A 25,124-nucleotide genomic window follows, 5' to 3' on the forward strand; every position below is an offset into this window, starting at 1 on the left:
GATGTAGTTTGGGCGTTAAAGCTATGTTACTTTAACGTTTCGCATAATCACGTTAATAGTGCAGTTGTTTGCACAGGGTTCATTGTTTTCATTGTCATCGCCTATCGAAGCGTTTCGATGTTTCGTTACAGATTATTCATTATTCTTCTGTGTCGCTATTTCCTCAACGAATTTCTCTGTATACCCGTAGGATAAAGATAATAATATTCTGCTCGTGTTGCACGAATCGGTACACTCGTTTGATTGCTGCCCTCCAATTACACGCGACTCTGCGTCCGAAACACGAGATTTGATTATAAAAGAGATTGTTAAGGGCCAAACGAAGTGGTTAAATATCTTCGATTATTGTTCGATATCTATCGTTCGAGACGTAAGAAAAATAATTGCACGACTCAAAAGTCGTTCACCGCATATTCCTCGTCTTAGACTTCAAAAAAGTCCCTAGGTCCTTCCCCTAAAAATGAACAAGTTTAATTTCCTCGTTGTTATGTTTGGTTACAACGAGCCTAATTGCAGAGTAGATTGGGAAACGGTGGAAAAGCAGCAGGTAGAATCGATCAAACCTGCACTGGCTCACAAAGGGTACGATTAATTGACAGCACTGAAAATGGGCGGCCGAAATTCTCGTGTAACTGGCTATTCAACATAGCAAATAACGATCCTCAAAATTGGGTATGCTAGCTGTACAGTTAGTGATTTCCCTGGAGACCCCTAGTTGAGAATGGTAACTAGCAAATGTCCCTACAAATGTCATTTCTCTCGCTTAACAAATGAATAATCAAAGCAACAATGATCTTTTTACTAAAATCTATGTAATTACACTAAATTAGGTTTCAGCTAGCTTGAGACACGAGAAAAGAGTAATCACATTTCAATTAGTACAGCCATCCATCATCACCATCTCAAAAGAAGAAATTACGGAAATTAAAGTCAGCTCGACTCAGACCTGGTTTGATTTAATTCGCGAAACGAGAAATCTGGAAATTAAATTCTGATTGGTATATTTTTAAAAAACGTTTGACATTGCAAAGCTTAAATTAGCTATGGATTAGGTTTGAAGTAGTTCGAGATACGACGAAAATCTATATTATCGGTATATCTTGTCGAAGGTTGCGTTTCAGTTATTTTTACGATAAGAGCGGACGACGGTGATGAAAAGCGGAGAATAGGAGGAATCAGGTAGCACGTGTTTATTTATTCATGTTCACGTAACCAGTGCCAATTAAGATCGAACGACAACCAGCGCAGGTACCTTCATGGTCGCGGAGGAAGCGTCGCGTCGTCTGATTAAAGGCCGCCCTATTCCACTGGTCGAGACACAAGAAACGTTCTCTTCACTCACTGCCGATCCGATCTGCTTCTAAATTACCGTCACGCGACGTCTCGATCAATCGTCTAGTAATATTTACGTAACTTTGAAAAACACGCTCTCCTCGGTGAAATCTTAGTAAAAGTTTGATAAGTCTATGGAAATTGTCGTGCCATAGAAGTATGCGGGAAGTTTATAGGCGGTCCATTAAATTGTTTGCTACTCTGTACAAACTTCTTCGGAATTTATCACTGTTCTTACGACAGATTCTTCGAAGTAGCTTTAACACTGATTTCCTCAAATATATCTAGGAAATTTATTTCGGTACTTTCAGTTAGTAGAATTTTGTCATTGTTTGTGTGAAAATTTTCTAGAATGGTGCACTCGCCGTTGTTTTCTCCAAATATGGCGGAAATTCCGAAGGAAAATTTTCGGAATACAGGGAAATTGAAAAGAAAATTTCCCAAGTATAAAACTGCAAAGGGGTATTTGTCCAATGTAGGGGAAATTTGGAAAAAGAAGTTTTCCGATGTAGAAACAAAAATTAGGAGAAAGTTACGAAACTTCGGAAAATTTAGAAAAATCAAATTTTATAATTCTATCTTCTAGAAATTACTTTTGCTGCTGCTTCCTCCTGATACATATAACCCGAGAGGTTACAATTTTACGAGTTATTATAATTTCATTCGCAGTCGATCGAAATTCAGTGAACGACGTTTATTCGAGGGAATAGGACAGCTTGCTGAGCTCTTGGGTAACTGCTGATCCTCGAAGAATCCGGATGAGATTTGAGAAAACCAACGTGTCGAAGGGAATAACGACTCGTACATCGATATCATCCCTTTCACGATCGTAAAAATCAACTCGTCTGACGCTAATCCTTTTCCTGCTTTCTTTATGGTCACACGCAGACCTGGATAACTCGGTTATCTAAATATCAGCGTCTTAAAATTCAATCTCGAAGTTTCCACGGAATAATCTAATTCTCTGTACATTATGATTGCACTGCGGATTGTTTGTGCATTTTCAGACAATTTTTAGGTTATGTATTTATTATAATTAGTTTAGGTATTTATAGACAATTTAAAGGTATAAAGACGTAGAATGCACATAATATGTGAAGATATATCAAATATCTAAAGAATGATATTTAGTATAATATTCAGTAGATTAAACAATTTCATATACAGAATTCTATTTCCTCGATTAAATTCGTAAAACTATAAATTTGCATGAATATCAGCAGCCCAATTTTGTTTAATGACAAAAATACTAGAAAATTCCCTATAACTTGAATGCACCCTGCAAAAATTTAGATTTGTTTCTAGAAAAACACTGTAGATGTTCACGCATTTATGGCCAATTTGAAGATACCAAAATGCCTAGGCACGCGAATACATGTAATACGCAAAAATATACGAAATATGTAAAGTACGATATATGGTAAATGCATGGCACAATATCCAGCAGGTTAAACAATTTCATGTACAGAATTCTATTTCCTCGATTAAATTCATAGATATATAAATTTGCATGAATATCAGCGGTCCAATTTTGTTTGATGACAAAATTACTAGAAAATTCCCTATAACTTGAATGCACCCTGCAAAAATTTAGTTTTGTTTCTAGAAAAACACTGTAGATGTTTACGCATTTATGGCCAATTTGAAGATACCAAAATGCCTAGGCACATGAATGCACGTAATACACAAAAATATACAAAATGTCTAAAGTACGATATTTGGTAAGTGCATGGCACAATACCCAGCAGATTAAACAATTTCATATACAGAATTCTATTTCCTCGATTAAATTCATAGATATATAAATTTGCATGAATATCAGCGGTCCAATTTTGTTTGATGACAAAATTACTAGAAAATTCCCTATAACTTGAATGCACCCTGCAAAAATTTAGATTTGTTTCTAGAAAAACACTGTAGATGTTTACGCATTTATGGCCAATTTAAAGATACCAAAATGCCTAGGCACGCGAATGCACGTAATACGCAAAAATATACGAAATATGAAAAGTACAATATATGGTAAATGCATGGCACAATATCCAGCAGGTTAAACAATTTCATGTACAGAATTCTATTTCCTCGATTAAATTCGTAAAGCTATAAATTTGCATGAATATCCGCAGTCTAGTTACGATTAGTAATAACGAAATTATTAAAAAATCCCCTATAATTTTAATAGGACGAGAATCTTTGCCCGGTGATTTATTCGCAAAGGTAAGAAAGCGTAAAAGTGAATTCGCTTCAGCGTGTAACGTGGAAAACTCTTGAAAACAGATTTCGATGAGCAGAGGAAGCTGCAGTTCTGCGTGGGCGATCAACATTATGCTAATCACGCGAACCGGAAACGGTCGACAAAGGTTTCGGTTTCGGGCTTAAATATTAAACCCGGATCAAGGGGGGCGGCATTAATGACTGGCAGGTGCATGAATAGCATTACACCGAACAATACTGCATACCTACGGCAATACGCTACCATAAGTTGGCAGGATCCTCGTTTAAATATAACAAATATAATATAATCTATAATCATAGAATAGAAATATTATAATAAGACAATACAATGTTAATTGTAGCATGAAAACTAAGATATAAGAAAACAATTTGTATGAACTTTAACTCAAAGAAGAAAGTAATACAACCGTAAGAAGCTAATTTTCAAATGATATCTCAATATCTGGTTTTCTTCTTTAATAACATTAAATTATTTCTTACGGTTGTATTACATTCTTTTTTAAGTTAAAGTTCGCATAAATTGTTTTCTTTATCATTGCGGTTAAAATTGTTCATATTTATTGCTTTGATAGTAAAAAATTCATATGAACTTCAACTCAAAGAAGAAAGTAATACAACCGTAATAAGCTAGTTTTCAAATGATATTTCAGTATCTGGTTTTCTTCTTTAATAACATTAAATTATTTCTTACAGTTGTATTACATTCTTTTTTAAGTTAAAGTTCACATAAATTGTTTTGTTTATCATTGCAGTTAAAATTGTTCATATGAATTGTTTTGATAGTAAAAAATTCATATGAACTTCAACTCAAAGAAGAAAGTAATAAAACCATAAGGAGCTAATTTTCAAATGATATTCTAGTATCTGGTTTTCTTCTTTAATAACGTTAAATTATTTCTTACAGTTGTATTACATTCTTTTTTAAGTTAAAGTTCGCATAAATTGTTTTGTTTATCATTGCGGTTAAAATTGTTCATATTTATTGTTTTGATAATAAAAAATTCATATGAACTTCAACTCAAAGAAGAAAGTAATACAACCGTAAGAAGCTAATTTTCAAATGATATTTCAATATCTGGTTTTCTTCTTTAATAACATTAAATTATTTCTTACAGTTGTATTACATTCTTTTTTAAGTCAAAGTTCACATAAATTGTTTTGTTTATCATTGCAGTTAAAATTGTTCATATGAATTGTTTTGATAGTAAAAAATTCATATGAACTTCAACTCAAAGAAGAAAGTAATACAACCGTAAGAAGCTAATTTTCAAATGATATTTCAATATCTGGTTTTCTTCTTTAATAACGTTAAATTATTTCTTACAGTTGTATTACATTCTTTTTTAAGTTAAAGTTCACATAAATTATTTTGTTTATCATTGCAGTTAAAGTTGTTCATATGAATTGTTTTAATAGCAAAACTATCAAAATTAAATGACATATAGTTAGATGTATATAATAGTTAGAGAAACCTGAATGTATTGCTTATAGCAATCACAAGGATCCTCTACTGAATCGTTTCTGTCGGTGTATCCTACCGATCAAACGTATAATTCGTTCGCTTTTCATCGTTAAAATGTATCCCTCTGATGAAACCGAGACGTAGATTCTGAGCTCTTCGTTTCTTTTAAACACAATTCCATGCGTTTTGCATTATGCATATCTCCTGTATCTTGCATATGCTATGCATATCGTATACATATTTCGCCTAACGGACGCTCTATGCAGCCGAGTGTGAGCTTCATCTTTAAAACGCTTAGAGACACGAAAATGTTTCCACGGAACGAAACGAAACATCGATGCGCGTTTCTGAATTTCCTTCGCGTAATTTTACGCGTCGATGCCAGTTGAATGATGCGATCGTTGCGGTTGTCCTCGAGAATTTGTCTGACTCACATCGTTCAATACGATCTTTTCAACGAAAATTTAATATTCCTTCGGATTCACTTGCAGATATTATCGGAGGCCATAAAAGAATCGCAGGTTGCGGGGATTACCTCTAACCGGATCGATCGTTGCGGCCATCATCGTTATCGAAAACTGGAAAAATATAGGAAAAAGAGAGAAGAAAAAATATACCCGGCATGTCGCTGACAACAGGCTACATAACGTAAAATGTGAAATCGAAAATGATTCGTTTGAACCTGTTCGACATATTTTTCGGGCAGGTGAATTTTATCCCCAGTTTTACTCTTTTTTTTTTTTACTAATTGCCAATTTTGCGTCGAACCCTCTGCAAATAAATAATTTTACCTTCTAAATGGTCGCAAGAGTTAAACCCGAAATCACGTTTTCTATGATTATACTGTGATATGATTGTAGCTGTGATTATCATGAACAGAATAATAATAATTTTCTAATTAAAATATATTCCTTGTCAACGATAGGTGAGTGATGCCAACACTTTCGAAGAACGATCCTTGTGATGTTCGGTGTTTCTTGTTTGCTTCAGATCAGCCTGTCTTTACGGTTGGCGACAGAGTCTCGGATTTAACGAACATCGACCAATTAGGGTAGTGAAAGGGACGTTATTATGGTTGTCGATCATAAGCCAATAATAGAACGAAGGCATACGCGTTCTACCGCTGCTTATTCGGGCCATTATGATCGCAGACGCGAATAGCCGACTGCCAATTGCAGCGAAAACCGGGTTTCCCCCTGCAACCATGTCTAGGTCTATGTAACTTTGACGAGGCAAACTGAAATGATGACATAATCGTGGCGGGGTTAGAGCACCGGCTGAAGTATTAGAGAGCCGGATGAAACGACTGAACATGCTCCGGACTGTATTCCACATTTTAAGAAAACTCGCTTCTTTTTCGCGTAATTTCGATGATTCGGTTGAATAACCGAGACCGTTTCGATGAGTAACTTCGTTTCGTGCGAGTTCTTCCTATACGGGCCAAGTTGAACGAATTTGCGATGATGGACGAAAGAAAGTCTAAAATCGATATTTGCAAATAAGTTGATTGTAACTTCACAAAAAGTGTCCACCCGATAAAACAGATATTTTCGTTTGAAATTGTTACATTTTTCTGTAATATCGTATTTATTTACCAACGAGTGGAATTGCAATATTTAGATCGTTCCACGTAAACGTGCGAACGATAAGAAGAAACAAATTGTACCTGCGCAGCAGTGTATCTTGCTTTTACCAATCACATTAACATTTCCTAGGGATTTTGTTCCATCTCCAATCGAATAGAAACGAAATTTGTTAGCGACTGGCTATTGCATTAGGCTCTAATACAAAGGTTTAAAAATATTCATTTGTAAACTGTCTAAAAGTAAAGAGGCTGAAACAAGACGAACGTTAAACGCGATTGGGTCACGAAGAATCGAAAATGGCCCGACTGAAGTAAATTCTTGTCGATGAATTTTTAACTGCGATTTTTATGACCAAACAGATGGACATAGCTGACAGGTCAGCGGCGCTCATTATCATCGATCAGAACGAGTGCGTGCTCGCGAGGGACGATCAACGAATCGTCACGCTAATCGACGATAAAACTCGAGCATTCTTACCTTCGCTCGATGCTCGATCTTGACAGGTTTTTGATTCCCGGCACTCTTAGGCCCCTTTCACAACGATTTTCCCTCTGTTTTATCGGACTGACTGATCAATCTTCCACGAAGATCCATCCGATCTGCCGCGTTCTTTTCCAGCTTCATCACTATCCCTTCTTGCCAGATCCTTGCGAAACCTCACCGACTGCTTGCTCCGTTTCCCAAACTCAGACTCCAGTCCCTTTCCGAGATTTCACACGAGATCCTCCTCGTAATTCCCACCTCCACACCTGGTCACTCAAAGGATCGATAGCTCTAGCCGATCAGAAACTAAAAAATCTTTGGTCTTTTGAGGTCTTTCGAGGCGTTTTCTTTTGATTTTACTTTCTCTTGAAGAGCCTTTGAAGAGTCTCTGCAGAGCTTGGTGCGAAGAATAGTGTTAAAATTCGGCGCAAATGTACATTTGGCGAAATGGGATGCCAAAACTGCGAGGAATGCTGACCCGCAGAGAAGAAAGCGATGATCTGGACGAGGAATGTGGATCAATCACGGACACACGACAGGAACAAACGGTCCAATTGCACACAGCAGCTTGGCAATTACAGCTTAAACGAGCCAAGGCCCCTCGACGCTCAATGTTCAGCCTGGTAACAGATTTGCCTGGACTTGGCCTCATCTGCTACTGTCTGACTCCTCTTAAACCCTTCAAACTCGATGTTTTAACGAATCTTCTCGTCTAACAACAATTTTTCGCAGCTAATAATCGGCAGGTAACAGTTTGTTGAATATATCTTAAGACTATCAAAGAGAGATACTTTGACAGATCTTCTTCATCACAGAAGCCTACGCTTCGCTGGGAATCTTCCTTGATGAATCGGCTGGATCATTCATGATCGAAGGATTTGCAGAAAATTTGAGAAGTCTCAAATTTTGTTTCCCCAGACAGTCAGACCCCTGTCAGGATCGCAAGAAGCTCGGGATCTCTTGGAATTCAACGAATCATTACGAAATTATTCACTTCCTGCATTTTGGATTTTTTGGATGACAGCAAGTTGCAAAAATTCAGCAGGTAACTAGAAAAATAAAACTCAATTCTCCGACTTATTTCCGTATCTCTACAGAAAGCTCTGTTCCTCACTGAAACGGTCTAGAAAGTTTCAAAAATGCCAGCAACCCTAGAATCAGAGGATCACCATAGGATTATCGCACGGTGTCCTGTGGTGCAGGTGTGAAGCCATGATCGATCGACGAAGAAAGGTTTGTTGAGAGTTCGATTGAAATATTCCTCGTGGTTCTATGAAGAAATCGTTGCGAGGATACACTTTCTAGAGGAGAGGAGCGCGACGCGTCTCGGACAAGTGTCGCGCGCAGACTAAACCTTTCGGCGCGGCTTCCGCGCGGCTTTCAGTACGCGTACTGTGCGCAGGGCTCGATGTGCGTCCCACGCCTACAGCCCTGAGCCGGAGACACACAACCCCCGACTGAAGATTAACCCGTCCGTCTTGGTACGGCCGCTGAACTGACGCCTATTAACTAAGTGGAAACAATTATTTCCTGCGTTGGAGTGGGATACAGATCTATGGAACCAAGGACTTATGCTTTGGATTTGCTCGGGCATTGCGGTTTTTAGCAAAGCTACGACGACAAACGTGGTTTAGGTTGGAGAATGATGTGAGTACTGGTGTCTGGGTGTTGTAGAGGGAGAAATTTAAATGAAAGTGAAAATCGGTTGCAGGTTTCTTTGTGGATTACACTTTCGCAGGAATTCCAATAAGGACTTGGCAGATCTTAGATGGAGAATTCTAAAAATCACATAAATTCACAGAAAGACCAACCACAATGCTGAATAATGCGACGTAAGCGATTCTGTTCAAAGGAAATGGACTAAACTGCATGTCCCATGGGGTTGTTTACCACATTTGGCCATATGGTCGATTCTAAATATAATAGCCAGGTTAAAGAAGTCTGCTGCTTTAGGCTGATCGTATTAACCCAGTTCTTATCGATTCCCCTCAGGGTTTGGTTCACAATGTGTGTTGTGCTCCTTGTCGTGGTTTACTCTCTCCCCTTTACTGGCCGAATTCAATGAACATCTTATTTCTGATTGCTACGCTCCAATTTCATACTCTCTCTCTCTCTCTCTCTCTCTCCATTCCTCGGCTTGGAAGCCCCTCCTAATCACAGACTATACTTCTACAAACGTACTATTTCGTTTTTTTGCCATTCCTTTTCATGCTGGGTCCTTCAAAACGTTCGCCGATCGTTCAGGACATACTCAACACTCCATGAAACTGAAAATTCAAGTCGTATTAGGATTTAGTTTCCAAATATGTGCAATATCCTTGAAAATTGAAAGTTCAAGTTAAATTACAGTGGGGAGTTTTAATAAAAACAGTTTGATTTCTCGATAAGGATTGACGAAAGAGCGAGGTTAGGTTTGAGTTTCAAATTTGGAGATGGAGTAGTTTGAAATGTAAGGGAATTAAAACGGATACGTCAGTGAGTTGTTCATAATTCAGCCAGGTTTCATTGAAACGTGAGTATCTGGTTACCGAAATTACCCTTTCTCACGACTGTGCTGCGAAACTTTGGGAAGCCCTGCAATTGGCGAAGTTTACAATCGACATTATTCTTGCATCTCTTTGATCACCGTGGGAGTACTGTTTCAAATTCCGCTTTGTCTAAGTCTCGAATAGAATTTTAAAGCCAGTGCCAAAATCACCCTAACCCGTGTCTCACTATTTTCCTTGAAAATGACAGAGAGTCGGGAGAAATTGTATCCTCGTTGCTTCGTGACGTCTAAGATCTCAAATTCGTGAAAATCCGATGGTAAACTGGACAATTTAAAAATAATGGCTTTTCCCGCCAAATGCGTCTATCTGTAAATGACGATTATTAAAACTAAATAATTGCTTCTTTTCAGTTCCCGTCTCTGGGTGCCATTTGCAATGTCAAATTTGCGAAGGTTAGGTTAGAATCTTAAAAATTTGCGAATGAATCTCGTTTCTAAAATAATCATTTTGCTCACCATGCGAGAAGAGCAATTTATCTGGATTAATTAATCTCATATCGAATTGTACAATGCTAGATATTCGCGAAATACAATCAGAAATACTTTTTCATCTGGATTAATCAGTTTTCAATTGAATACGCAGCGATACAAATTTTCAGAGCGCGTAATTGAATTCTCCTGTCGTCGATGAGATCATTCATTTTTCCGTCTTCGCAACGAGTTATTAACACAGACATACGAAACAATTACTTGGAAACGAAAGAAGATCTGCAGGCGACATTCGTCAAGCTGCAATTAACAATTCATAATTTTCATGATTAATTCGACGAAGAGTAAAACATATCCCCCGCTTTATCTACACCAGTTAGAATTACATCCATTGCGCATGCGTGATACCAGGACCGTTCTCTCCTATGGGGATTCATTGCACAGTCAACTTTGAGATACTTAAAGACGTGTTATTACAACAGTTTTATATTTAAAAATGTATATAATACCACGAAGAAAAATATTTTTAACAAATTATTTAATTTGATGAAATTGCCAAAAGGATTATTTATTGTAAATTTTATAAAATGCTACTGCTGGAGAACAGTGTACAATGCAATTAATGTAATTATAAAGTGCTTCACTTTTAACAAAAATATTTCGATGAAAAAGGAAATATTGGATTATAAATCAAATTTTCAATTTTATTCGTTCATCAAAAATTGAACACATTGTCCAGCTTTCATAAAGGAATGTTTCAAAATTTCAAAGAATTTATGGCTAAAAAGAGGCAAGTTCTTACAAAAGCAATTATAACGCTGTCAAGAAATGTCTAAATTATAATAAAATATAGAAAATAGACGTTTAGAAATATAAAAAATACTATTCTTTCTTATAATATCTATACTACATTCAATTAGTAAATATTAACAATATACGGGGTGCTCTAATAATTGTGCTAAAATCAGCAAGGAGATGATTCGAAGTGCCGTATAAAAAAAATTTCATTCTACTTTTTCTACTTCGTTTATTTAAAAGATGTTCAAACTAGATTTTCTTGAAAACGGAACGTCGTATGGAAAAATGTTATACTATATTTTCAACTTATCTGTTCACGTAGAATCACCCTCTTACTGATTATACCACGATTACCGAAATACGCTATATTTCTAAATTCAAATGGAACGATTTTCGTGCACAGAGGGCAGTGGTCTCCAAGCGCCTAGCGACAGTACTGCGCGCCAGTGGACGGAGCCCGCATCGAAGCCAGTTGTCGTCTCACAATGGGACGAAGTTGTGGTTTTTTCTGGTTTTTCGTGCGGTTCGCGGCTCTCGTGAAACCCATCGAGTTTCCCGACGTTTTACGAATGTGAATCCCCAGCGGGCACAGCGTTCACAGGAACAGGATAGTTCCCGAAGGATTCGAAGCAGCTTTGGTGTGACACTGGGCGGTGTCAGGTTAGGTTTCGAAGGTAAGTCGCAATACCAACACGTATATAGAGTTCATTGATAAGCCATTATTTTTTGAAATTCTTTTTTCACCTTTTTCCCCGTCTCGATGGAATTTGATTCGATATTTTCCATCGATCAAGCTAAACTTTAACGTGCAAAACAGAGTTTCGCAAATGATTTTGATTTATTCGATTCCGCAAGCACGTTTGAATGTTCGTGACAGGTGACCAGAAACTAGTTCATACTTTATTATAGCGGTGTACCTAGTAGCTCGAGGTTATCGGTTTTTCGATCTCTTATCGAAATTATGTTGTTAGGTTAGATGTTGTGGCAGTTTGTATTGGATATTAGCTGTAGACGTGCAGCTTATTGGCGTTCTTTGTTGCTTTGAACGCAACTGTTTATGGGAGATTTCCTGTAATTAAGGAGTTATTTATTACCTCATTATTGTTGATAGATTTCAAAATTCATTTCCGTTCATATTTCCCAGTTGATTTTATGTTACCGAAATTTAAAATTTGTATTTCGTATTGTATTTGTTCGAAGCAAATACCATACAGCAAATACAGATATCATTGATAAGCACGAAGTACAAATAAATAAAAATCACTCACTAATAGTGCAATAAACAAACACATGCCGTTGATTAAATTAACAAATAAATTATACACAAATATGTTTCCTAATAAAAAATATAGCAAGTAATGAAGAATAATTAAATACATGTGATTCTCTATTGATAATAAAAAAAACACAAATAAAAACAAAAATACAAATACGTAATGCAGTTTCTAATTATTTTTTAAACATTTTCAAATTATTTCTCATAAATTGAAATATAAATTGTAATCTTGTTCCATTTATTTTCTAATAAATTTCGATGTCAATTTGAAGAAGGGGAAAAATAACGGTTTATAGAGTAGTTTGTTTGGCGGTAGGAAAGTTGTATAAATTCTGTGGAGATTGGTCGGAAGTTTCTGGCTGTATTAAGGAAAAGTTTTCCGATCTTGGACAAGGATGCACCGAGATATAATCCCTCGAGTACACTCAATGTTCTCTAAAGTGTCTCGTTTCAGAGCAGAGAGTTCCTCGACACCGGGGTTTCGCACTTCCGTGGCCTAACGTTTGTTAATTCTTCGGCTGGAAAATGCCAATATCCTGTCGCCATCTTACCGACCGAGTCTCAAATTTTAAATCTTTCTTCTCACATTCTCATAGGAGATAACTTAATTTTCCGTCATGTATACAAAATTTGTTTTAATTATACATGATTAAAATTTACATTATAATGATTAAAATTTACGTTGTCTTTATTAAATGAAATTATCAAAAATGTTTCATTAAAAAATGAATAAATTATCTGGAAGACATTGAACGTTTTAACTTCGCTTTTGTAAGTAAAACATTTTGATAGAATATTATTAAACAGTATTGTTTCCAGAATTTATTAAAATCTAAAATTAAATTGTTTGATGCGAATTGCATTAGCGACATTAAATGCTAATTCTTCTCGGTTCAAAGTTTCTTTTTTACAAAAAAAGGTCTTCAAGATGGCTCAGGTAGAATTTATTCAATTATTTTCTTTCCGCTGTGTCGCGTTTCGTTAGATTATCGAGGTAGTGAAAAATTAAAAAATAACATAGGTTAAACTCGCAAAGAAAGCTCAATCTGGTCGCTTTGCGTCACACTTTATCCTATTGTTTTTAGAGACCGGAGTTACGATTCTGTCTCGAGCCACTTGTGACGAGTGAAGTTGCTAGTAATTAGATTCTTTTGTTCCGCCCTTAAACGCCGCCTTTTTCCCACCAAATACCATTCTGTTTTGCATGACGGTTAACCGTATTCTACATATTTTTTCATAAGAGAGAAACAATCCAATTAAAACTCTAAACGTACATAGTAACTGGAACGTAATACTACGTGCTTGGTCACAATTTGAATGCTTATCATGTAATATTAGCTTTTTGATTACAAATTCGAATTACGAACATTTTGTACAATATTTCTAATCGAGTATTTCATGGAACATACGTAGAACATAATATCACCTGTTTGGACCCAATTTGAACTCCTGTCACGCAGTACTACGTTTCTGGTTTTATCACATAGTAGCAAATACATTATCACATAGTGGCAAAAAAGTTGAATTATAATAATTGCGCATAATATTGCAAAATACATATTCCATATAGTAATACACATTCCAAAGTAGTAAATACTACAGGAAGTAGTTCATATTCCTATTAAGATTCAGCGACCTTGCGACTCCTTACTAGCTTTCATTCGCTATATGACGACACCGTCGATCATCGATAGTTATAAAGCTATAAATGCTTCAACGTCGAGCTATTCGCGCAAATAAAGAGATGAAGAGATCAAGAGAGAAAGGGATAGCTAGATAAGCTACCGATAAGCCAACAAAGCCGTATTCTTACCGAAGGAACCTATTGAAGTTCTCCATTCGATTCGCGTCGCGATCGACTATTACCGACCGGGTAAGAAAGTCTTATAAGTCAAGGTATTTGTTCGCGAGTTCATCGAAATCATTCAAACGTATTCTCATTAACTCACGAAGAACGTCGATTGTGCTGTGTCAAAATAAAAAGTCTAACGTGCTAAAGAAAAAAGGTTATGAGTCGAAGAATTCTTTACCCAGACCTTTTGTACCATCTTCAGAATAGATCCAACGCCTTATCATACGATCTACGAAGAAAGAGTAGTAGTAGGTTTTCCTCTAGAAAACGCAGTGAGCAACACGGATTAGTCTAGGGTAAAATCTCGCAAGTAAGCTTATTCGAAATCGGGCCAGCGAATGCACGTAGGCCTCGCGTGTACACGTTTCAGAACATTATAGGTAAAAGTTAATCGATCTCTTGTGAAAAGCGATCGCCGTTGAAAAACCTCTCGGTTGATTGTGCCGAAAAATTGGGAATAAAAAGAGAGAGAGAGTATGAAACCGTGTTTATTCATATGCAAAGTATCTCGGTTAAATGAGATTACTTAGATATTTGCTTTATTTTGCGATTGTACCAAAAAGCTTCTCAGGACGAAATTAATCTGTTCTCTGTCGATTTTCCGATTTTATATATATATATTTTTTTTATCTATTGCATCAAGTTAGATAACCTGTACAAATTGGCCCGTTATCGCGGAGATCGATATTATTTCGAGCCCGCAAATAGCGAACCGTTAACTCCATCGTTGCGGAATGGAATTTGCTTTGTGACATCTGCCGGTCGAACAGTGAAAGGAATCTGCTTCCGACAGAATTTTACGCTTTATCGACTGCGCGATCCTAGGGGAAAAATCTGACATGTCGCGACACAATACATATTAATTGGTTTCCTGCTTTGCAGTATCCATGTCGGATTTGTATCGATATAGGGAAATGTTTGATCGTATGAAAAATGCTACCGATGAAATTTTCAATTTGGGAAAAGTTCGCTCACTTAGAAAATAGATAGAAATAATCTGTGTACCGGTACTGTACCGTCGTGGGGAATTTTTTGATCGCATGAAACGTGATATCGGTAAAATTTTCAATTTGGGGAACGTTCACTCATTTGAGAAATAATCTATACGCTTGTTCAAGTATCAAAACACACAGTCGACGAAAGATTATTATAATACAGTTACCGAAGATCAAATATATATACCTACATGGAATTAAAAATTACTGTAAGCGTTAGCAGATGTTGAATTAAACATTACTAAAGCAGTTTAAAAAATGACTACATTTAGTATGTAGAGCACGTATTCACAAAGTTTTATGGTATCTGTAAGAAAATTCCCTAGATAAGTATGTATGTCTTATGTAGCTTGCGCTCTAATTCTTTTCTTCTTTTTAGAAAAAATGTATTCTCATTTTTTTACATTTCTTTCTCACTGAGTTTTTCATTTACTCGTGACAAAAATTATTACGCGGGCTACAACACATTTTCTAATGAAATTCATGCGCTTTAAAAATGTCAGAGCTTTTACAAGGAGGAAGCAACAAAACTTTTTACACAGATATGATAGAACTTGCACATAAATGACGACGTTTTATAAATTGGAATGGACACTTCATTTATGTTCAACCGGAGAAACTCTTTCGATCTAATTAATTTAGTTATATCAGTTTAATTAAATTCGGTCACTTGAACGTTTTCATACATACACACAGTTAAATATTTTCTGAATTAAATAACTTCTCTTTACGGAGGGCTTTCATTAATTCTAAAAGTTTTATCAACACTTCTCCAAAACTGGCAAGAAAGACGGTGAACGTATAGATACCTTAATAGAAGGAAAGATGCATTTCGTTCCTAAAATATATTTACTGCATTTATTAAATTCAGCCTGCCTGCTGAAAATTAAAGCTTCGTAATTTAATACTTGTTTCGAAGTTTGATTAAATTTGATTTCCAATTTTTCTCTCGTATCTGTTCCACAATTAATATTTCGCCAAATAAAAGATATAATATATGTACATCATCTATATGACAGTACAAACAGAAGATATTCAAAGATAGTCGATATTGTATTTTTAGTCGTCCTTTTTGTGATTGTGAAAGAACGTAATATTACGTCACTAGTAATCTGTAGGCTGTAGTTTATACAAAGACGTAATATTACGTGAATAGTAAGCAGCTATGGTCTATAAAGAAACGTAATATTACGTCAGTGGTAACCAGATGTAATTTTTAAAAAAGACGTAATATTACGTCGATGGTAATAAGATGTAGTTTATAAAAAAAGCGTAATATTACGTCAGTGGTAACCAGATGTATTTTATAAAAAGGCGTAATATTACGTCAGTGGTAACCAGCTGCAATTTACAGGAAGACGTAATATTACGTCGACAACAATCAGTCATAGATCGTAGAAAGACGTAACACTATATCAGTGGCCATTGGCAGCAACACGAGTTAACTCGTCATCTCAGCCACGACTATATTTCTTATAATCTTGCCACCATTTTCGACTTATTCAGTTTTTTAATGCATCGTTTCAATGTAATTGTAGGTTAAGATATACCTATAAAAACCTTCTGTTTTAATCAAATTCTACTTTAAATAAAAAGTTAAAGCATTATAAAAAAGGGAATTAATGTTACTATGCTCGTCACTTCCCAACTAGCCACCCAACCATTCTCTGTTTGCATTCGCACACAGATTTCCATACAGGAGAACCGGGCACGAAATTCTCCGATTCCGGTGAGCCGATAACGGAAAGACCGGTTATCTAATCTCTGCACGGTGAAAAGCGTATGTAGAGGAACGGCGCGTGCATGCAACGTGCTCGTTAATTGTGCACCATTGCAAGGACGAAAAGGAAAAATGTTGGGGATAAAAAACAAATCGACCTGAACTCAACTGAATCGTTTTGCGTGAGTTACGTTGCTGCGAAAAAAAGCTCACCCTTGCAAATGACGATCGATCTTAGTGTACATTGGATGAATTGTAAATATTGTATTGTGTTTTTTCTTCCAGGAATAGTTTACAGGTCATGCACGTACTTACTACTACGCTTGTTTGTAGTTTCGTGTTGCGTTCAGATGTACTGCTCTTTTGTTCAATTCTAATTGACTAAAGTCCACGTACACAAAATACAGTACTACGTTTTCGCTTTAAATTCATGTATTTAAAACTTAGCACTAAGTTTTTCGCTTCGTTTTTTCATTTCTCAGTTGCGTCAATCCTCAATTGCTATAATATGGGTTAGATTATTGTAATATATGTTATATAATATGTATATTATGTATCATATATTATAAAACACGTAACAAAAAATAAGCAGTAAATGAAGAATTAGTTAAATAACATAGCCTTGCGTTGCGAGAGAAAATTATCAATAAACTGTTTTATTTCCATTGCATTTAATTGATGATTAATAATAACACGTCTTGACAATATTTTTCAGAGAGGTGAACAAAATAAACTGCAAAACTGGCGGGCCTGGCGAGTTGCGTTTCGACGGTGGTCGACGACGAAGAACAGGAGGAGCTGCGGTGCACAGGAAGCGACGTCGAGATCGAGGAGTACACCGACACCGACGACTCGCCATATGTCGCTTATCAGGTCACTGATAAGCTGTTCGACACGGACAGGGTGGCCTGGCAAAAATTCAGCTTCGTCGCAACCCTTCTGACCGTTGTCGTGTCCATTACCTTTCTGATTATCACCTATCCCCTTTATCTCGAGAGCGTCAGCTACGTGTCCAACGCTTACACAGGTATCCCGGAAACGAATGGATAATGCTAATTCTAGTTCCTTCGCGTAGGCGATTTTATTCTGCTTTTAGCCTTCCATTCGTCTTTTTCAAACCGTACGTTCTGTGTATGCGTGTTTACACAATTGATATGATATTGATATAAGAAGTTTGTAGTATCGATTAGGATTGTTTGCTATGGGATTCTATTACGATCCTACAGAGAATTTTCCTATTATGTAGGTTTTAAGCGGGAAGATAGTGATTTTACGTGAAGGGATTTGCTATGGGATTCTATTACGATCCTACAGAGAATTTTCCTATTATGTAGGTTTTAAGCGGGAAGATAGTGATTTTACGTGAAGGAATAAATAAAAAGTTAAAATAAAACCTCTTTGTACCAATTTTAGGACTTCTCTTCACTGCCTTCTGCTCTGCCTTCATCCTGGGCATAATATGCTTCATCGCGGGAAGAGTATCTCCACCACCCGCCCTGATTCCAAACAGCATGCGAATCAAGATCCCTCGTTGTGCTCTGCTCAAAATCAGCCTCATATATGCTCTCTCTGGCATAGTGATCACGCTTTGCTTGGACCGGGACAGGGTCCTCTGTCATCTACAAGATCCTATAAAAGGCATCACTCTTGTCTTTTCCCTGGTCTACTATTTCTTCTTTTGTCGCAAAAGTAAGGTTCTACATTTTGTCATTCTTATAAAAAGAAAATGAAAAATAATCAATTGTTATAGTGATGAGCTTGCAGAGGATCTTCTCAAGCACTACGATAATTGTGGGTCTCTTCATAAGCGTTGATTATGGCCTCTGTGATCAATTTCGATGTAGAGGACAGGAAGTTTCGGGTCATACCACAACTATGAGAGGATCTTGGGGCGTGAAGGCCATTTGGACGTTCGTTTATGTCGGTGCACTAGCCGCTTTCGCTATGTTCTTCACTTTGCTCGAGGCCCATTATACCACTGAGGTGAGAGCTTAAAAATAAATCGAGAAGAATATTGTGGACGACATTTCATCCCGTGTATATAATGACTAGGATTTAAGAACAATCATTAAAAAATAAATATACATATACCGTCACATAAAAATAGAAGTTTTATCAAGAAAATTTAATATCCTATGATAAAGTGTATTCTATGGAGAATACAGATTCCGTATTAGTTTTATAAATTATTTTATTCTGTCATAAAAATAGGCAATTGTATAAAAAAAAAAAAAGAAAATGTTCTTTATGTTCCAGCAACAAAATATGTGTCAAATAATGGCGAGCCAACAAAACTCTTTCCTCTATACAGTATCAAGATTGGTATCGTCACGAGACATCCGTCGACGAGGTTCTGAAGAAGAGGGAGGCAGACTGCTCCACGTGACAGATCCTGACCCTACCATAAAACCAAAACATATTCCAAAACCTCCAATCCTCGAAACTCTCTTCTACATTCACTTAATCGCGTTCTTCGCTATTTTATCGATGTCCTGGATCGACACGTTGCCAGGAATAGGCAGAGTAAGTTAATTAAATCAATTTACATTTAAAATTATGGTGGGATTCTATTTAATCAGTAGACATAACGTTAAAAGTTTTATTAAAAATTCAATCACTTTATCTAAAAGAATCTAATAATACATAGGAATTTAATTCCCCCCATTATCTATAATTTTCCATTCGCAATAGAAATTCATGTTCAGATAACTGGGATTCAATAGACAAGATTTATTCATTTGATCGATTTAGTCAACTACTAGTTAAGATTTCATTCCAGTAAATGGAGTTGTATTTTTTCCGTTCCAGGGATTATCTCCAGCGGAGCTATACCGCGTGGTGGAGCATGGACTCACGTGTCACTTCAAAAACAGTGACAACTGCTCAAATATTTCTACTCGTGGCTGGATCTTCTTAATAGCGTATATCATCTTCTCAATTTCTGTACTGAACTTCTTGTCTATAAGTGAGAGTGCTGTCTTCACTGTTGCTACCGCCACTGTGTCCCTTCCATTGTCTGTAATCTGGTGGAGCATCTATAAAATGGATGTACACGGCCGTGAGTAAAAAGCCTTTAATTAATTAACCATGTATATCTTTGCTCATAAGGATTGAAATACTTGGGAAAAATTAGAAACCTAAATAATAACTAGAAAATTATAACAAGCTGTAGGGATTGTCTCATTTGAAATGATTATATATGTGACTCATAAATCAGACTCGGATCTTGATTACGCTTTCGAGACACACTAAAATCTCTTACTTTACAAAATTCAATTTACTTTAGAAGTCCTGTTTCCTCTAGAATCAATAAGATTTCTCAAACGAAGAATTTAAACAGGTTTCATCACATGGTCTCCCGGAGTGACGGGAGAGTTAATCTGCGCTCTGTTGGGTCTTCCGGTGGTCCTTCTGGGCTTAGGTCTTCTTGTCAGATCGCATTTCCGTGACACTCAGCCCTGCTACTTGACGATGCAACCACCTGACGTACAGTGCGAATCTTCTCAAAGATGAACATCTTTCAGGAAACCAACTGGAGTCTTCGTATTTAACTCTACAGCATAAAAAATCCATAATAATCATTCTACAAATTTTTGTTTAAACGTAAAAAAAAAAAAGAAGAAGAAATCGAACGTCAATATTTTATAGAAATTAAAGATATAGGGGTAAGAAGGAAAAAGATGATGCTTTGGGAGTAGCATGTGCAAGAACACGTGTAGTGAGAGCTCTGCAATCGACTGGGGGTAGTGACTTAATTAACTTTTTAACTGTTGTAGCTCAAGGCCCAGTTAAGCAAGCTGCCAAATATATTATAGTAGTTGAAAACGACACGGTGAAGTCGTAAAATTAATCAATGATTAAACCTTACAACTTTTTGTGACACAACAAGTAATTTGAGACGAAATAGGGTCATACGGACTTAGAACAGTTAGGCCAGTTCTACGTCAGTTCGGAACCGATTCTTTCTTTGCACTATGTTTGAAAAAGTTTCTCTTTTTTTATCTAATTAATTAATCCTGTGAAAGGATTAATCTTAAGTTTTGTTTTCTATCAGTATCACTACATTTATGGATACTACAGAAACAAATATAGAAAACTGGTTTTACCGCCCCTGATCGATGGAGTGACCTCTTAAGCTGGAGAAAAGCTTTCTGTGCACAGTTGTGATAAAGGAAGTGGCATGGACCCGGGGAAAGCAATAATATCGATTATCTCGTATACGCGAAATAAAGAAAAAAAGCGAAAGAGAAAGAGGAGGAGGAAGGAGAGAAGCGATCAATGTTTCCTATGTAATTTGCCAGCGAGAACATCCGTCTAGTCACACAACGTTATTGCCGATTTATATTTTATTTTGATAATGAGAATATTTAATATTTTCGAAACAAAGAACGTTCGAATTATACGTGTTGAGAATATATGTGAATAGGAGGTGTGCATGCGTGTGTATATGTGAATGAGTGTGTCAGAGAAAGAAACAAAAAATACAGAAAATATTTTATAAACTCAAAGTATAATAGCGTGTACTGGATTAAAAGTTGCATATTATTGAAAAGGACCTGCTTAGAGGTTAGGTTTCTCTGTTATTCATTGCCATGTTTAATGAATCTAACAACAGAAATTGAGAATCTAATGTCTCTGTTGAAATATCGAAGAAAATAGAGCGGTTCAATCTCTCTATAATATTAACTCTCTATAACTCTGACTCTATAACTCTGTAACTGTAAACAGAAACATGCCAATTTGGCTTCTAATATGTTCCCAAGTCGCCATATTGGGATTACAGCCATTTTTTTAACAAATATGAAAGAAGACAAAATGACATGGTTGAATCTTCACAGGTACACCTTTTTAGATAAAAAAAACTTACAAACTTTGATTTTATAAAATTTTTTGGGATGTTATATTTGAAGTATAGAGCTTTTACTGTCTGATGGCAAAGCAATTACTAGTTTATCGCGATTCTGTGATCCTCCATTTCCACTTCGTGCACACGCGAATATTTAGATAAGTATATTTGCCAAAGATAAGAGAAGAGGAATGTTAAACGTCAGATTTTTCAGTCTTAGAAGTAGAGTATAAACGCGAGTGTGTGCGTACGCGTGAAAGCACGATTTTACATGAACAAATATGGCGCACGAACAAATTCGAACTAGTCATAGAAACTTACATGAGACATGTTTCTACTTAACAGAATTTCCGATCTCTTCAGCGCAAACTGTGCGATCCTTTTTTATATTTTTACAAAATTCATTCACGTGGATAATCCTGTCGATATTCTTGACCATTTTAATTATTTATCGCAACTATTTATGCGAAAATAATTCTACGCTTTCAGTATTGTTCTATTAGTATTCTGTGTACAGAGTGTTTCTAAAACATCAAATAAGTAGATGAATTATCTTAGATTAAATGAAATTTAAGATGTCATTTAGAATTTTAAGCCTATTATTTTCATCAAGTATACAGTGACCATGAAGACAAGTAGGACAAACATAATTTTAAAAGACAATTATTTTAGAAATGCTTTGAACTGATAAATGCATATACTTAATTAACAAAGTTTTATGGTTGGATTGTGGATATCAATACACATTCACATTCTTATGAATGTAAAGTAATGAAACCAAAATGTAGATTTTATCTACGAAATACTATAAGAAGTACTTTACTTTGAATATTTTATATAATATACATCCAGAAAATTTTTGTGTCTTTTTCCATAAATGTATAGGTATCCACAGTCTGCTTATGATAGCTGTGTTAGCTCAACTTTTGTAGAAGAGCCTTCTTTTTCTACGTATTTAGTACTTAGTATGTAAGCACTGCATTTTATCTTAGACGAATTAGGGTGAATCGTTTCTCCATGACTGTCAATCCCGCTCCTCCTTCTCCTTGGACTGACACGCAGTCCCAAAAGCTGATCAAAAACCGCTGTCCACATGAAATCAAAAAGAAATGAGGATGTGATTGAAAGTGGCTGAAAGGAAAATTGTAAAATTCGTGCCAAAATATAAGATACGGAGTTTTAGCCTGTAGCGACTGTAACGACTCGTGTAAACGATAGCTAATAAGTATTTATTAGAGCCGTACTGAGAATAGCGTGACACACATAGACAAGTACCGTGAATTAAGTGTAGTTTGTTGTTGGCAGATGTTGAGATGGTAGAAATGTAAGAGAAAGAGGAATATTCGTTGTTGGAAATATGTCAATCATATTCTATCGCAGAAGCTATATACGTCCACGACTTTTTTACACTGATAATAAGCGTTCCAAGTGTAATTATATCAAGATTGCAAGAAGAACAGGCTTTGAGATGGTCTCTGATTATTATTTCTATTATTATTATTATTATTATTATCATTATTTCTATTTTATTTATTCTATTAGTATCATATTAATATTCTCATATTGCTGTAACTGAATGAGAATAAAACATTGAATAGCGTGATTAGATTTCAATTGGTACCATTGGATTATAGATTATAATCCAACTATTGTCGTTATCTCTGATCCAATGATGCTAGTTTTAGAAATTGGAGAAGTTTATCAGTGAATTTTCAGTAATATAATCTTCACTTTACATTTTACGTATAATATTTACTTGTTAAAGGAACTTGGAGTTATTTTATGGTAACTGAAGATGAATTTTGGCTAGACCTATTAAGGTCTATTCTTTCTGCAATTCTGCTATAGCTGCTACAATAATAAAAGACGAAAACGGAAGAAAAACAATAACGAACGTACTACTACTATATTATTATTCTATAGTCGCAACATTTAATCGTATATATACGTATATATATATATTAAGAAGTAAATCATGTTATACAATTAACGGAAGACGCAAGAGGGAAGCCGATTTCAATTTGTAGCTTTCTTAATCGACGAGACGTAAATTGAATTACAGACGCAGTTGCATACAAAGAAAATGATTCTAAACTTTTTTAAAGAAAGCGCAATTAACGAGTTAATAAGTTACTCTGGTTCAACAAGGGAAATAAATTCGACAGAAGGGAAACTTGGTGAATCGGAGAAGTTACGCTTAGAGAAGGTTACAAAGTCTATTAAAGAATAAAAAAGAAATAAGAAGAAAATTTAAAAAAAAAAAAGAAGTAAAGAAGAAAAAAAATAGCAAACTGTTGATTTTTAATAATTTATTTTTTAGCGAATCATTTTCTCATGTGGCTCAATCGCGATGAGTGTTTTCATTGTGAATCAACTAGTCAACCCTTCCAGGGCTTTTCCCTAATTATCTGATGCATAAGACGCTGTTCAATTGCGTTGGTTGTTATCGCCAAATGTTAAAAAGAATGAAACTGTATTCTGCGTACAGGATATCTAATCGCTGGCTTTCTGATAGTGATTTATTTTTTTATCGAACGCTCACGACCTGGGAGGGTTGACCTATCGTAGACACATTCGCTGCTATTGATGCATACGATGCGTCGATGCAGAATCAATTTCTTTTTCAATATTTGTATCTTTTTATATTGTTATTAATAATATATTCGCTCGGTTTATACCTCAATTAGTTATTAAGTTATTAGTTGTTGTAGTGTGCAATATTGAATCATACTATTATATTTCGTATCTTTCATCAAATGATCTAAGAAGTTGAAGAAAGTATGAACGTGTTTATTGTTTAATATATCTTTTAGAATTGAATTGTTTCAAGTAAACACACTTCTGATGAAGTATTTTTGATAACAGCGAATGTGTTAAACAAAACAAACAAAATAACTAACTAGATAACAATCGAAAGAGATCCAAATTTCTGTTGCACAAAAATAAAAAAAAGCAGATTGCATCTGATGCAAACTTGAATGGAGAAATATTGTTACATTTATCTGGTTGCTTGTGGTTGAATATTTTTATAAAAGGACCGTAGTGCGTTCGAATACTGATTACAATGGTAAATTAGCGCGCGACATGCTAAGCAATGCGAAACGATAAACGCGTATTTCGCATCTCTTTCAGATAGACGCTTTACGAAACTTAACAAAAAAAATACTATTTACCAGCGATCAGCAGTGCCGTATATATACACACATAATATATATACATATACATATATATTTATACTGGGTGTCTTCCCCGTGAATATAACGTTAACTATGACATTTCCAACCGTAGCTCGTATACAGTAGAATCCTCGACTTCCGGTCCGCCAAATTAATTCCGCACTTGGACAATTTTTCAATCGTTTACTTCTGTGATTTTCTTTATTAGGATTTTTCCTAGCAAAAGCTTTGATGTTCGTTGGTATTGGAACATAATAAACTTAGATTTATCAAAGTATGAAAAATATTTCATTAATTGTGTGTAATTAAGTTGTAGAATTTTTTGGCGGACGCGAAGTTGAAATTTTTAAATAAGTGGAATCGAAAATTTCGGCGATGGGATGCGA

At 35.7% G+C, this 25,124-nt stretch overlaps 2 protein-coding genes and 1 long non-coding RNA gene across 5 annotated transcripts in view; 2 read left to right on the forward strand and 1 right to left on the reverse strand.

The window, feature by feature from the left end:
* LOC100645307 (adenylate cyclase type 6) overlaps positions 1-8,441 on the reverse strand; it is a 93,570-nt gene extending 85,129 nt beyond the window's left edge. For 2 of the 3 annotated variants that reach the window (XM_003403168.4, XM_048413421.1), the window contains exon 1: positions 7,093-8,440. The gene's annotated coding sequence lies outside the window, so the exon portion shown is untranslated. Of the gene's footprint in view, positions 1-7,092 lie in introns of all 3 variants that reach the window. The other variant, XM_048413422.1, reaches the window with a different exon arrangement.
* A 106-nt stretch (positions 8,442-8,547) lies between these two features.
* On the forward strand, positions 8,548-11,553 carry LOC125386576. Its single transcript, XR_007226866.1, has 3 exons — positions 8,548-8,745; positions 8,810-8,930; positions 11,277-11,553. It is a non-coding gene; the product is annotated as an uncharacterized LOC125386576 (long non-coding RNA).
* Positions 11,554-17,224: 5,671 nt separating this feature from the next.
* Positions 17,225-23,813, forward strand: LOC100651784. The gene is made up of 7 exons (XM_048413342.1): positions 17,225-17,228; positions 17,447-17,743; positions 18,130-18,405; positions 18,467-18,699; positions 18,973-19,239; positions 19,525-19,774; positions 20,057-23,813. The coding sequence occupies exons 1-7, from the start codon at positions 17,225-17,227 to the stop codon at positions 20,227-20,229; spliced, it is 1,500 nt and encodes a 499-aa protein (XP_048269299.1). The 3' UTR covers positions 20,230-23,813.
* Positions 23,814-25,124: the final 1,311 nt, after the last annotated feature.

This window comes from Bombus terrestris, chromosome 16 (genome assembly GCF_910591885.1).
Source record: "Bombus terrestris chromosome 16, iyBomTerr1.2, whole genome shotgun sequence".
In the NCBI taxonomy this organism is placed as follows: Eukaryota; Metazoa; Arthropoda; class Insecta; order Hymenoptera; family Apidae; genus Bombus; species Bombus terrestris.

Coding starts and splice junctions, on each gene's coding strand:
- LOC100651784 (XM_048413342.1), top strand. Junction 19,240..19,524: donor CGTTGCCAGGAATAGGCAGA/GTAAGTTAATTA, acceptor TTTCCGTTCCAG/GGATTATCTCCAGCGGAGCT. Junction 19,775..20,056: donor TAAAATGGATGTACACGGCC/GTGAGTAAAAAG, acceptor GAATTTAAACAG/GTTTCATCACATGGTCTCCC.